Genomic DNA, 13,171 nt, shown 5'->3' with positions numbered 1-13,171 from the left:
TTTTTTTTCCCTTTCCAAACTGGAGGGTGGGGTTCATCTCAGCAAAAATGCTTTTCATCAGCGATTTACCCATGATGTCATCAGAGCCCTCATATTTCTGTCTATTCTACAGCCCTTCACACTCGAAACAAACAAAAAACTGCACATACTGGGTTTCCACAGGCATGCAACAGAATACATCCACTGAGATGGGAAAGAAATCTATCTGCTTAGTTCAGGTTAACTTAGTTCTTCACTTTCTAATTGAAAAGATCACATTAAAACTAGTCAGTTGATAACACCCACAGGAATAACAATGTCAAAGCAAGCAGAAGAGAACAGAAATGGTGAAACATATAGCAGGCTATCTGGTCCCTACCTCCACTCCCACTCCATGAGAAAATGCCCAATATTTCCTTAACCTTTAGAACTGGCATAGAACATAAAAAGATGGTTAGTGGGGCTGATATCCCAAAACCTGATTTTTCCTTTCAAATAAAATTAATAGCTCTACCAAAGGCCAAGGGCATCTACTTTTCAGATGGAGCACTACAGTTAATATTCTTTCTTGAAACATAAGGCTGATTATCGCTGTCAGTAGTTAGGCTATCTTGAATAAGCAAGCATAGTTTCCCTGTCCTCAAAGGCAACTTGAGGCAAGTCCCCATTCCTTTGCACTAGCTGCAGGCTGGAGGCTGGCAGACAATGAAGGTCATCAGCTCTCTGAAGCCTCAAGCATGTGTTAGGGGATAGGAGGTAACTATTGCTTTTTTCCCCTGAGAGTGTGGTCTAAAGAACAAACAGGACCTAAACAAGTTGGATGACTTTGTAGCTAATTGGAACACTGATCAACTACAATACCTTGGAGTTTCTGTTCGGTTTCAGTCAATGAAGGGAAATTCCTGTCCAGCATTTTAGAAAATAACATTCATAATGACTAGTCCTAAAGAATAACTTTGTTTTATTATTATGATTTGTGAAAACAGGTTAGACAGTTCAAGAAAGGACACAGACAGTGCCCTGTTTTAGGTCCCAAATTTCTTCTTTTTGATGGGTGGTGGCAGCTGAGCGATGATGTCATCCAGAGGCCGTTCTACTGCCACTAGTGTTCTTTCATCCAAAAGATCCATGAAGAGTAGAGGCTGTAGAGAGATGGTAATGATTCCACCAGGAGTTAGGTTCTGGGGCTAGTCCTGAATCGACTAACTAGGGCTAAAATGTTAGCCTCGTTCAAGCTGGAGGGGTGTAAATCTCTGACAATCCTTCCTGCCATAGGACTTAAAAGACTGGAAAAGTTGGGAGCTTTTATAACTGAATTCCATCATTTAAGATTTCAGCAAGATTTTTCATGTTTCTCTGTATGGAAAATCTGCGATTCTCAAATTTCTTAGGAATCAATGTTAACAGAGGGCTCTGGAACCTAAATTCTTGACAAATGGCGAGTTACAAATACATCAAGAAGTTAATCATACTTGAATAATTTACAACACCCCCCCACACTTAAAAAAATTCTGCAGACCCCCAAGAAAACGTTCCAGGGCGCCCAAGGAACTCTGATTTGAGAAGCATGAATATGGAACTTGTGAGTTGGCACAAACAGCTGTAGTACCATAAGCTCAATGGATATCTGTTCTAGTAGAGTGAAAAGCCGAGCCCAGAAAGGAACATCTAATAAATTCAATGACTTCCATTTGCTCGAAATTTATCTTGTGGAACATTCTCCACTGGAAGTCAAATTTAAAAGCCAGTTTTAACACAAAGACCCCAACTGAGCTACCCATGCATTTCATTTTGGTGAAGGATGATGTGCCTGCCTCTAATCTACTGAGGCGAGAACAATGAACTACAAACCTAAGGGACAGACAGTCTCAGAAAGGTCACTGGTTTCCCAAAACCAGGTTCTCTGCATGTAAAATGAAGGCACTCTTGTCCATTGTGGGACTTATTACATTTTGATAATATCACAAGGAACCAACCACCCAGAACGTAACGCAAAATGTATTACCTTATATTTCTTAGAAATTTTAAAGGCATGAGCTGTGCGCCTCCTGATGATATCTGATTCATTTGTGGGAGGCAGTGGATTGTAGAGTAAGGTTTTGTCATTTGGAAGAGGCTAAAAAGACAAAAATGTGTTGTTCACATCATTATTTTTTTTATTGGGTCTCTACAGACCAAAGAACAATAGTGATTTTTGGGGGGAACACAATCTTCTGTCATGTTATACACTTACTACCTCCCTGACTCTTCTTACTTCAGGAAGAAAGCTGGAGCCACTCCTGCAGCTCTACTGTACTCTACTGTGGGGGTATGTGGCAAAGAGAGCTTGGTACTCTACGCCAGCAAGATTGAAGGGCCCAGCCGGGGCTTCTGGCCAGTCTCGTCAGTAACACTTTGTGAGACACAAACAAACTGGCATGTGTAGGAGCTCAGCCCATGAAGGCTCTGCTTTCTAGACTCTCCCCCAACCAGGTCATAGACCGGCCAAGTGGCTGAAATTCTCCGCAGGCAAAACTGCAACACAAACCACCCCCACAGATGTCACTGACACCTCGAGAGATGGCCTCTAGCCAAGCAAGTGATATTTTAATTTTATCTCTGACTTCCTTGGGAAATAGCTCTGCCCCACATGAGGAAGTGATGGACTTATCACCAATGCCTGGGGAAAAATATGGGCTGATCTAGGCTGAGTTATAAAGAGGCAAATGAATGGGAGGGGCCCTTCCTTTATCACTCATCTCACAGAAGGCACTTGTCAGCCAGCTCTGCTTCCCACACCCAGAGGACACAGGGCCCACGAGATGAGTTCCAGTGACACATCACCATGCACACCTCCTTTAGAGCCATCTGCTGCTTTCCCCGTGTTCCTCCTACGCCCACCTTCACAGATACACCAAAACACTGTACTGGCTGTAATCTAAGCCCAAAGTGCATTATAGGCATGGCCATAGCTCACACTGCTCCTAGGAAAGGAAGTGCCTGTCCAGAAAAAAACACGAAATTTGGGGTGAATCAAAACTGCAGCTGGCAGAGGCTAGATTCTATAACGGAAAAGAATGCTCACATCCCACCTAAATCACAGCCATGAAGAATGGAATTTTCCTAACTGGTCATTTTTCAAAACACTAAGACCAACCCCTCAAGCCTGCAGATAGTGTTTCAGTATATTCAGCCAAGGGGCACAAGTGGTCAAAACCCCAGCCTGTATCTCCTTTAATGAAATCATGTCAGTCATCCCAGGGTGCAAAGGTGGAAGTGATTTAGCCAAACCAATGGTATTCCCTGATTATGGTCACTTTCCGAATACGGACCTAATCTCTTTCCTATTTAAGTTTATGTGCTGAGAGACAAAGCAGAGAAATAGTCAAATCAGCAAAAACCAATACACAAGGGGCTGCTCCTTCCCTGGGAGCCTCATGAGACTGGGTAGGAAAATGAGGAAATCTGCAAAACAAAAGCTCCTCTCCTCCAAAGAATGTACTAGCAACCTTTATTCTGATTCTCCTTCCTCTAATTTATTGTCCTCTTTTGCTTTTAGAATGGAAAGATTCCTAATAGAACCAGGGACAGCACAGGTGGTAGTGGTGAATAACTCACCAACGACTTGTCGATGATGCAGAACATGTACGCATCATGGAGAAGGATGTGCATTGGTCTCTTGGGATGAAAACTGATATGTGTGATGGGAGTATCCCTTTGGAGCCAAAGATGATGAAACCCCTGCTTCTGGATGGTCCGGCTCCATTGTGTATACTGTTTGTCTGGAATGCTGTACTCAAATACCTGAGGAAGGATATGACACAGAGCAAGTGCAGGCAGGTACCCAGAAAGACCAAAGAAGGGTCAGCCTGAACCAGAAAATATCTATACAAACCTTGGCTGTATCATATTCAGCAATATGCATTTTCACTACTTTTTTTTTAAATAAAAAAATTTTAAGGTAAGTTACACAACAATAAACAATTCAAACAGCACAGAAAGGTTTATAGTGGAAAACCACCTGCAATCGTAATATCTCTTTTCCCCAAGACAAAAGCAGCCTGTTTCTTGTTTGCATCTTTTCAGAGATATTTTATGCATACAGTACACACTATTCCGTATGTTGCATTTTTCATTAGCATTATACCATGGAGACTGACCCATATCAATGTATACACACATCACTCATGCCCCTTTTGAAGAACATGTAATAATCTACTCACTTCTTGGATGTACCAGGATTTATTTACCTAGTCTGCTTAATGAGCATTTAGGTATTTGCAATCTTTGGCTACTACACATAAAGTTATAATGATTATCTCTGAATCAATGTCTTTTTGCACAACTAAAAGCATATACCTATGGGAAGAACTTCTAGAATTGGAACTTCTGAATCAAAGATTATGTGGATTTAAGTTTTTTTTAGATATCTTCAAAATGTCCTCTAAAGCAGTATACTAATTTATGCAATATATGAAGTGCTGTTTCCCTAGCCGCACTGTGTATTATTAACTCAATCTCTGTTAATTAAACAGGTACCAAAAAATTTCCCGCTAGTTTTAATGACAGAAGAACTTAAATGAGAGATTTCATTTTCTGGATATAACGTGTATGTGTGTGCATGTGTGAGTGTAAAAACTGCTAATCAAAGTAGCAAGCATCATCTGCCTAGTGGTCTATTTAAATGTGCTTCTTGGATCACATTTAATCTTTCCAATAGCTCGTTGAGGAAGGTATTATCAAGCCCATTTTACAGATGAGGATATATAAGTATTGACCAGTTCATACATAATATGTTCTATAGCTCAGATATTTTAAAGATCTTCTTACAATTATATTCTCCTTACAACTTGGTATGGAAAAGTGGCAGACAAAGAACTAATTTTGCCCATTGTATATTCTTGCCTCCTTTGTTGAAGATTAACCAATCATAGGTGTATAGGTTTATTTCTGGGCTCTCTAGTCTGTTCCATTGATCCACATGTCTGTTTTTGTGCCAATACCATGCTGTTTTGATTACTGTAGCTTTGTAGTATTGTCTGAAGTCTGGGAGGGTTATGCCTCCTGCTTTGTTCTTTTTCCTCAGGCTTGCTTTGGCAATTCTGGGTCTTTTATTTTTTTTAATTTTTATTTATTTTTTAAAAATAAATTTATTTATTTTATTTATTGTTGGCTGTGTTGGTCTTCGCTGTTGCGCATGGGCTTTCTCTAGTTGTGGCAAGCGGGGGCTACTCTTTGTTGCAGTGCGCGGGCTTCTCATTGCGGGGGCTTCTCATTGTGGAGCATGGGCTCTAGACGAGTGGGCTTCAGTAGTTGTGGCACGCGGGCTCAGTAGTTATGGTGCATGGGCTTAGTTGCTCTGTGCCATGTGGGATCTTCCCAGACCAGGGATCAAACCCATGTCCCCTGCACTGGCAGGCGGATTCTCAACCACTGCACCACCAGGGAAGCCCCAATTCTGGGTCTTTTATGATTCCATATAAATTTTAGGATTATTCGTTCTAGTTCTGTGAAAAATGTCACAGGTAATTTGATAGGGATCGCATTAAATCTATAGATTGCTTTGGGTAGTATGGCCATTTTAACAATATTAATTCTCCCAATCCAAGAGCAGGGGATAGCTTTCCATTTCTTTGAATCATCTGCAATTTCCTTTATTAATGTCTTATAGTTCTCAGCATATAAGCCTTGGTGAGTCATATTCCTAAGTACTTTATTTTTTTGATGCGATTTTAAAGGGGATAGTTGGTTTACATTCCCTTTCTGATTATTTCATTGTTCTCCCATATCCACTCTAACACCTGAGTCCATTTCATCCTAGCCTAAAAACAATCAGTAAAATTGAGCCCTTGAAAATTCTTCCTCCTTCTCATACCTTTTTATTCTAGAATCTCAGTGTTTCACCGTTCCATTGTGACCCATCAAGCCAATGGATGTTACTGGCCTATGATCAGGCCATACATGGAAGCTTTACTGCACATAAGAGAAAACTACCTTTATATTGTCCAGTACTGTCAAAGAAAAGCTCCTCCAAAATTGTCGTTATCTCAGCTTCCAAGTTACTATCCATTTGGAGGGGATTAGAAAGCACTGGGATCTCTTACCTGCTGGTCAGAATGAGCAATGACAAGGTTGTTGGTATTGGGGGCGATGGCCAGAGCAGTCACAGGGAAATTGTAAGCAGGCACTGTGCAGTGAAGCTGGGAATAAATAACAGAAACAGAAAACTAAAATAGGATTCCTTCCCTCAGGAAAGACTGGATGGTCTAGGTCGGTAGTTTTAAAATAATGCTCTTTGGAATTCAAAAAGTTCTATTCTATGGAAGTTCCGTAAATCTATTTCCCCAAACAATAAACTTTAACTGCATTTTTTAAAAAATGCAAGTTTAACTGTCAACAAAACTAACAGCATTCACAGAGAACCTCAGAAAAAAGCTTTCCCTGCTGTCTCTACATTTGTATGAATTGCTCATAAACATGTCATTGAACAGGGAATCTACAGCTCTACACTGGATTTAAAAGAAATAAATGCCTAGGCATGGAAATTTATGTTCAGTCACAAGGCATGTGCACTAGTACACAGGAACACCTTCAAATGCCAGGCAAGGCTCAAAGAGCAGTACATGCTTTTGCCACAGTGCAGTAAAGATTAAGTCATGCAGTAACAGGCAAACCCATTAAATGCTGCAGTTTGATATCGTTCTCTAAACTTTTAATGCTTATTGTAAGTTTTTTGTAGTTCTTATCTGACTTTTAGTTGACGGTGACAACTTGTAAGGGAACATTAGCGATTCAATCTGTGAATGGCAATATCATCACTAATTAGTGAAAAATGTTTTCCTGCTATTACTAGTTCTGTTTAATTTAAAAATACCTTGAGATTACAAGGCAAACTATTAAAGGAAATTGTTACTATCTGCGTCTATTCATCTGGGTAAATCAGAATTTTCCTCCTCAAAATACAGAAATAATCTGGATGTAAATTCATTACTCATAAATCCTTAATTTCAAATTTCTGTGCATGAGTGGTTTCACTGTTCCCACTGACTGATTTTAATGTTAGATTATAGCTTTTGGGTTCCAAACAAGTGAAACAGGAAAAATTTTTGGTTAAAAAGGAGTCCAGCAATTTTCCGGGTCATATCAATGTGCCTTAGCCTTAAGTCTTATAACTGCAGAGCTAACTTCCTCCTGTTTTCTGCTACTAAACCTCATGCGCACCTTTAGTTGTTTCACGTTGTACACATGGACTCCAGCACTGGTACCTGATGCAGCTAGCCAATTTCCATCTGGACTGACTGCCAAAAGACACATGGACTCCACTGTCCCTGTAAGGACAAAACCATAGTTAAGGCTCTGAATTCAGTGTCCACAGTCAGCCAGCCCTGCCCTAAAAATGATGGCGAAAGCCAGTAAGAGCCCTGGTTTTAAATTACTCATAGGACAATTTCTAGATAGTTTTGCAGATAAGTTCTAGATGCTACTCTGTCTACTATTTTAAATTAGCCATCCTTCATGGAAAGAGGAGCCAGAGAGATAAACCAAAAAGCAGCACTTGCTCAGAACTACCATGAGAACAGAGAATCAGGGTAAGAGCTACCACCAAAATCTATACCTTAATTGTTTCAAACTCCTTTCCTATCAGGTGTTTTTTAAACAAAGTTACAAACAGCAAATAGGCTTGAGGCTTATCTTTTTTTTTTTGGTCTGTGTTGGGTCTTCGTTGCTGTGCACGGGCTTTCTCTAGTTGTGGCGAGCAGGGGCTACTCTTCCTTGCGGTACGTGGGCTTCTCACTGCGGTGGCTTCTCTTGTTGCGGAGCACGGGCTCTAGGTGAGCGGGCTTCAGTAGTTATGGCTTGCAGGCTCTAGAGTGCAAGCTCAGTAGTTGTAGCACACTGGCTTAGTTGCTCCGCGACACGTGGGATCTTCCTGGACCAGGGATCGAACCTGTGTCCTCTGCATTGGCAGGCGGATTCTTAACCACTGCACCACCAGGGAAGTCCCGAGGCATACCTTTATTTACTAGCTGTATATTTAGCACTAAGGGAGCATGGGCACATATGAGCCATCTTTGTCATTAAAGAATTTTAAACCAATCTGGCATCATGAAGACCCATGTGGGATAAAAATCAGACAGTGATGCTATATGCCAAAGTAAGGGCTGCATGTAACAACCCCAAACAATGAAAAAGCTTTATAACTAGACATAAACCAGATGCTAAAGGATGAGCGAGGTGGGTAGAAAAGGATGGAGAACAGTGTGACCTAAGTGACAAGGACAGGAATACACAGGTTTGAGGGCTACAAAGAAACCAGCCTGACTAGAAGGGGAAGTGAGATGAGATAGGAGGAAGAAATAAAGTTATATACATAATGCAGAGCCAATTTTAAAGGAGTGCTAAATGCAAGGTAAAGAATCTAAGTTTTATAATAAAACCATATACAGGTACTCAATAAATACTCTCAGTTTACTTCATGTGACTCCTAATTTGTATGTTTCTTTTCCTGTTTGCTTCTGGGGCAGCTTATGAACAGTGAGAGTTTAAGTTGATTTTAAAAAGTTGATTTTCCAGGCTGATGAAGTCTAACAGTGAAGTCACTACAAGCCAGAAAAAGGGAGAAGGAAAAAGGCCCGTGGGAAGTATCGGGTACTAAGTCCTTAGTAGTTAACTCACCAGTTGTTATCTATACACAGTCACTCATTCATGCATACTCATGTTCTCAAAACATATGGAAAAGTGGTCATAAGCATTAGGACAGGTAATGAAACTGTATGTATAAGCTCATCATTATAAAAACAAACAACCAAAAAGATTAACATGTCCATAAAATACCTACATAACCAGCACCTACTGTAAATATATAAAATAATAATGGTAGTTATTTCTGGGTGTCAGGATTACAGATGATTTTAACTTTCTTCTTGCTCTGCTAACAAAACTCCAAGAAGGGTGATGAAACTTCTCTGGCCCCAAATAAGGAATCAAAAACCCAGTGAGAAAAGAGTAGGTGTGAGCAAGACTTCAGATTTCATCGAGCATTTTCACTTGCCAGGTATCTCCCTCTACTTTAAATCGCAAACATGTGAGTGAATGTGTAATTTTTGCAGGGCAGAGAAGATCATTAGTGCACCCCCAACAATTGAGGTTTAAATGGAAAAAAAAGGAACATCGAGACTGATAACTCTCTTCCATGGCCAATTACCAACTTTTCACCTGACTGAGGCTGAAAAGTATGCAGGTGCTTGAAGCTTCCCTCCAGCAGCCGAATGACATGCACAGACCCTTGATTTGATGCCACAAAGAGCTTCGTTGAATCCTCAGAAAACAAAATCTGAAGGGCAGAGCGAAGGAACGCTGGCATTTTGGAAACCTTGGGGGAACCAGTAACAAAAAATCAGACAGACAGAGAGAAGTTAGACCCAGAGCCCATCAAAAATAATCACAGTTAGGCTTAAATCATATGAATGCTTCCTGTCTCCAAAGAAGCCAAGCAACCAAGGGCCTGGAACACAGACGTGCCTACTGTAACCTATCCAGCCCCCTTGTCATCTCCTCAAAAGCCCAACCTTTACTGCCACTTTCTGGCATTTCCCTATCCTCCAAAAACATAATTTTAAATGGCAATAAGAGACTGTTTTATAACAGGTTTCTCAAAATAGCTTTTTATGGAACAAGGATTCATATCCAGGACGTTTCCACTTCACACAAAAATCACCCACTTATAAGGTTTCTTCTTATTCAACCAGACTTGGGGTTATCACTTACCCTTTGGAGGTTTATGTTGTCATGTTCATAATTCAAACGATAGAGAAAAAACCGAGAAGCTGTAGAATAGGCTATCCAACTTCCACATGGGGAGATACAGCTGCAGATAATGTTCTCAGGACCCTGGTAACATTAGGAAGCAGGATAAATAGTCAAGTAAAACTTCATACAAGGTTCACTATAGCATGAATCCTCAAGCTACTGCCACTCTGAATGTATCCACAAATACCGACACATAATCCTGACACTCATATGCTAATGTGTCACTATGATTATTTCAAAGGTAGAACATCTAAGTGGTGTGGCTTTGATTTCCAAAACCCAGAACAGAGGTCTCTGAATACTGTATCTCAGCCCTTCGCATATTTCATGGGTAGCTTCATAATAAACCCTAACTTTAGAAACCTGAGCAGGGAGGCATTTAACGCAGTGAAGCTTTGGAGGCTCAGTGACTTGGGGACTGATTTTCTGTTTTGGTCAATGACAACCTGCTTTAAAGACCTGTAAGAAATATTAAGTGAAAAAATTTGCATAACACCGCAAAAGTTTAGTGTAACATTTATGTAATTCAAAAAACTCAAAAAACATCTGAGTGTATGTAAGTATGTATGTATACACACATACATATTCTCACACACAGAAAAAGATCTAGAAAGGTATACAGCTAATCAATTAACAGTAATTATTGCAGGAGAGGGGACTAGTATTAAAGAGCTGGGCAAGGGTATAAATTATCAATATTGCTTGAATTCTTCATAGTGAGACTGTATTCACAAATTATTTGTGCAATTAAAATAAAGATTTTTAAAAAGGAAGACAAAGCTGTTTGTATAGTATAGTCCCATTATTGGAGAAAGAAAGGATGTATACACATGCACACATGGGTGAAAATTTTTTCTGCAAGAATATATAAGAAACCACTGGCGGGCTTCCCTGGTGGCGCAGTGGTTGAGAGTCCGCCTGCCGATGCAGGGGACCCAGGTTCGTGACCCGGTCAGGGAGGATCCCACATGCCGCGGAGCGGCTGGGCCCGCGAGCCATGGCCACTGGGCCTGCACGTCCGGAGCCTGTGCTCTGCAACGGGAGAGGCCACGACAGTGAGAGGCCCGCGTACTGCAAAAAAAAGAAAAAAAAAAAAAAAAAAAAAGAAACCACTGGCAGTGATCACCTCTGGGGGGGTGGGGGTAAGAAAGAGGTTCATTTTTCATTGCATCCTCTTTTGCATTATTTGAATTTTTAAAAACTATGCATGTTATTTTCATAATAATACCAAAAGAAGAAAAACGAATTTCTTGTATTCATTCATCCAATAAATTCGGAATGCCTGACTTACAAGCATAGGAAACCCAGCTCTTTTGACATAGTACTTCATTCAAATAATTTTAGATTTGAAACAGTTTATGATGTCAACTAAGAAACCCTCAAAATTCAGAATGAGAAAAATGTTCTGGATTTCAGAGTCTGAACACACAGTTAAATTTCTTTACCTTTGTCTTGAGGTGAAGTAAGTGATCTGCATTTTTAGAGAGTGGAAGGGTATCCCCATTCTTTCCTGGAACAAGAAATATCCCTGACATTTTTCTTCCCAAAGAAAGGTTATTCATACATTTTTTCTACTAAAAAGCCATTCCTGGGTAGAAAGAAATCTCTACCACTGGGAAATCAAAAAAATGTCTGACGTAGTAAGCTTACAGTTTTCTGGGGGTATGTATACGAAGAGGAAAGCAGCAAGCACTTTCTTAGCTTCTACTTGGGTACCCTGCATACGGCCTAGGGCACACCCCTATTTCTCTGAAGCTGCTCCCCACAGCCTGGCATGCAGGCGGATGAAAGTGAAGTTTGTGTGGCCTCGACTTCAACTTCATTTGTTCATTTTGGAGCCTAAAGCAAAAGCCTCTAACCTACTGTAAAACAACAGGACCCAAACAGGTATGTCATACTTAAGGCCATGAGGCTGTCACCCTGGTAAGATCTGCACAACCTTCTTTTTCATGCAGGCCCGTCACGACCCCACATTAAAACTTGTCATTTTTCAACAGCCTGTTTTGATCCCAGTCTAGCCAGGGAGAACTTTGATTCCACTACCCTCAGCACCACTATATCCTGCAGTGCACCATACTGAACCGAAAACTTTTCACTGATGATTCAGTGTCCTGCTAACAATTTTAACACTCTGAGGAACTCCTCTGCTCTATCTAGTGGGTGGGAAACCATAAGTTCAAAAGGACACAGACAAACCTACTTCCATTTTTCCACAAGCAGAATTTCAACTGCCATTTCTGGCTTCTATCTCCAGTTTTCTTATTGGAAAAAAACTTTCTCCCATCTTACCTGTTGCAACTGTGGATCCCAGTCGCCAAAGTTCCAAGTGATGAGCAAACTGGAAGAGGAGAAGCTGCTTCTTTTTTGCACAGGAAACGAGACGTCGCTGTATCCAAGAATCAAAAAGACATAAACAAGCCGGAGTCATCTATTGCCTCAGTACTGGATACAGCAGCAACACCTCAGAACATTTTTCACCATTAAAATCCATTTACTTGATAAATATTTCCTAAGTACTACCATTCGCCAGGCACTGTCCTAGGATCTAAAAACATAGTGGTAAATAAAAACCTAGCTACTGCTCTCAAGCTTACAGTTTAAAGGGTTGACATAAAATTAAACAGGCAATTACATTAAGTGTGCAAAGAATTTTAACATGGCTAAGCACAGTATGTAATGAAAAAAAGTAGAAAGGCCTCATGACAGTAAAGACAGGAGGCCAGATGAGGCTCACTGGTAAAGAGTACTCAGGCAAAGAAGGTAGGGCAGGACGTTCCAAGCAGAGGGATGGCACGGGAAATAGCTCAAAGGGAAGAGAGAATGAGAGGGAATAAAAAGGAGTCTTTCAGAACTGCCAGACTGAGTGCAGATGGGGGTGGGGGTAATGTAAGTGCGTGAGAACAGAGGTGAGGGAAGAAGCTGTCTTCTCCGGATCAAGACAGGTTTCATAAGCCATGCTAAGGAATTAGGTCTTTACGCTGAGGACAACAACGACCAACAAAGGCATTTAAGCATGGAGGGATGAACAAAGTTGCTTTTTGAACGGATCAATGGAGAACAGGCCGGAATGACACAAATCTAAATAAAAGGAGATTGTTAACAAACTACTGTAAAGAAATCCAGAGGAGAAAAGTCACTGACCCAAACTAGGTTAATGGCAGTGTAGACAAAGAGAAATGGCTAGATTCAAGAGAGAACGAGGAGGTAGACTCAGTAAGGTTTACTGGTTGAATGGAATGTAGAAGTACGTAGTGGGAAGAAGAGTTTCTAGCCTGGAAAGATGACTGATTTACCTAGAAAGGAACACTGGAAGCCTGGATTCTCCTGCTCCCACCCAGAATAATAAAAAGTCCAGCCTTGGGCTTCCCTGGTGGTACAGTGGTTGAGAATCCGCCTGCCAATG

General features: G+C 40.8%; 1 protein-coding gene across 2 annotated transcripts in view; it reads right to left on the bottom strand.

Annotated features, from left to right (window-relative positions):
• Positions 1 to 920: 920 nt before the first annotated feature.
• UTP4 (UTP4 small subunit processome component) overlaps positions 921 to 13,171 on the bottom strand; it is a 32,768-nt gene continuing 20,517 nt past the window's right edge. For both annotated transcript variants that reach the window (XM_065898914.1, XM_065898913.1), the window contains exons 9-17: positions 12,058 to 12,154; positions 11,214 to 11,278; positions 9,727 to 9,849; positions 9,175 to 9,331; positions 7,180 to 7,286; positions 6,063 to 6,158; positions 3,577 to 3,762; positions 1,985 to 2,095; positions 921 to 1,121 (exon numbers count right to left, since the gene is read on the bottom strand). In XM_065898914.1, coding sequence (XP_065754986.1) covers positions 1,005 to 1,121; positions 1,985 to 2,095; positions 3,577 to 3,762; positions 6,063 to 6,158; positions 7,180 to 7,286; positions 9,175 to 9,331; positions 9,727 to 9,849; positions 11,214 to 11,278; positions 12,058 to 12,154 — 1,059 coding nt within the window. In that variant the 3' untranslated portion in view covers positions 921 to 1,004. The remainder of the gene's footprint in view (positions 1,122 to 1,984; positions 2,096 to 3,576; positions 3,763 to 6,062; positions 6,159 to 7,179; positions 7,287 to 9,174; positions 9,332 to 9,726; positions 9,850 to 11,213; positions 11,279 to 12,057; positions 12,155 to 13,171) is intronic.

Source organism: Phocoena phocoena, chromosome 20, assembly GCF_963924675.1.
Source record: "Phocoena phocoena chromosome 20, mPhoPho1.1, whole genome shotgun sequence".
In the NCBI taxonomy this organism is placed as follows: Eukaryota; Metazoa; Chordata; class Mammalia; order Artiodactyla; family Phocoenidae; genus Phocoena; species Phocoena phocoena.
This window is presented reverse-complemented; position numbering and strand designations above follow the sequence as displayed.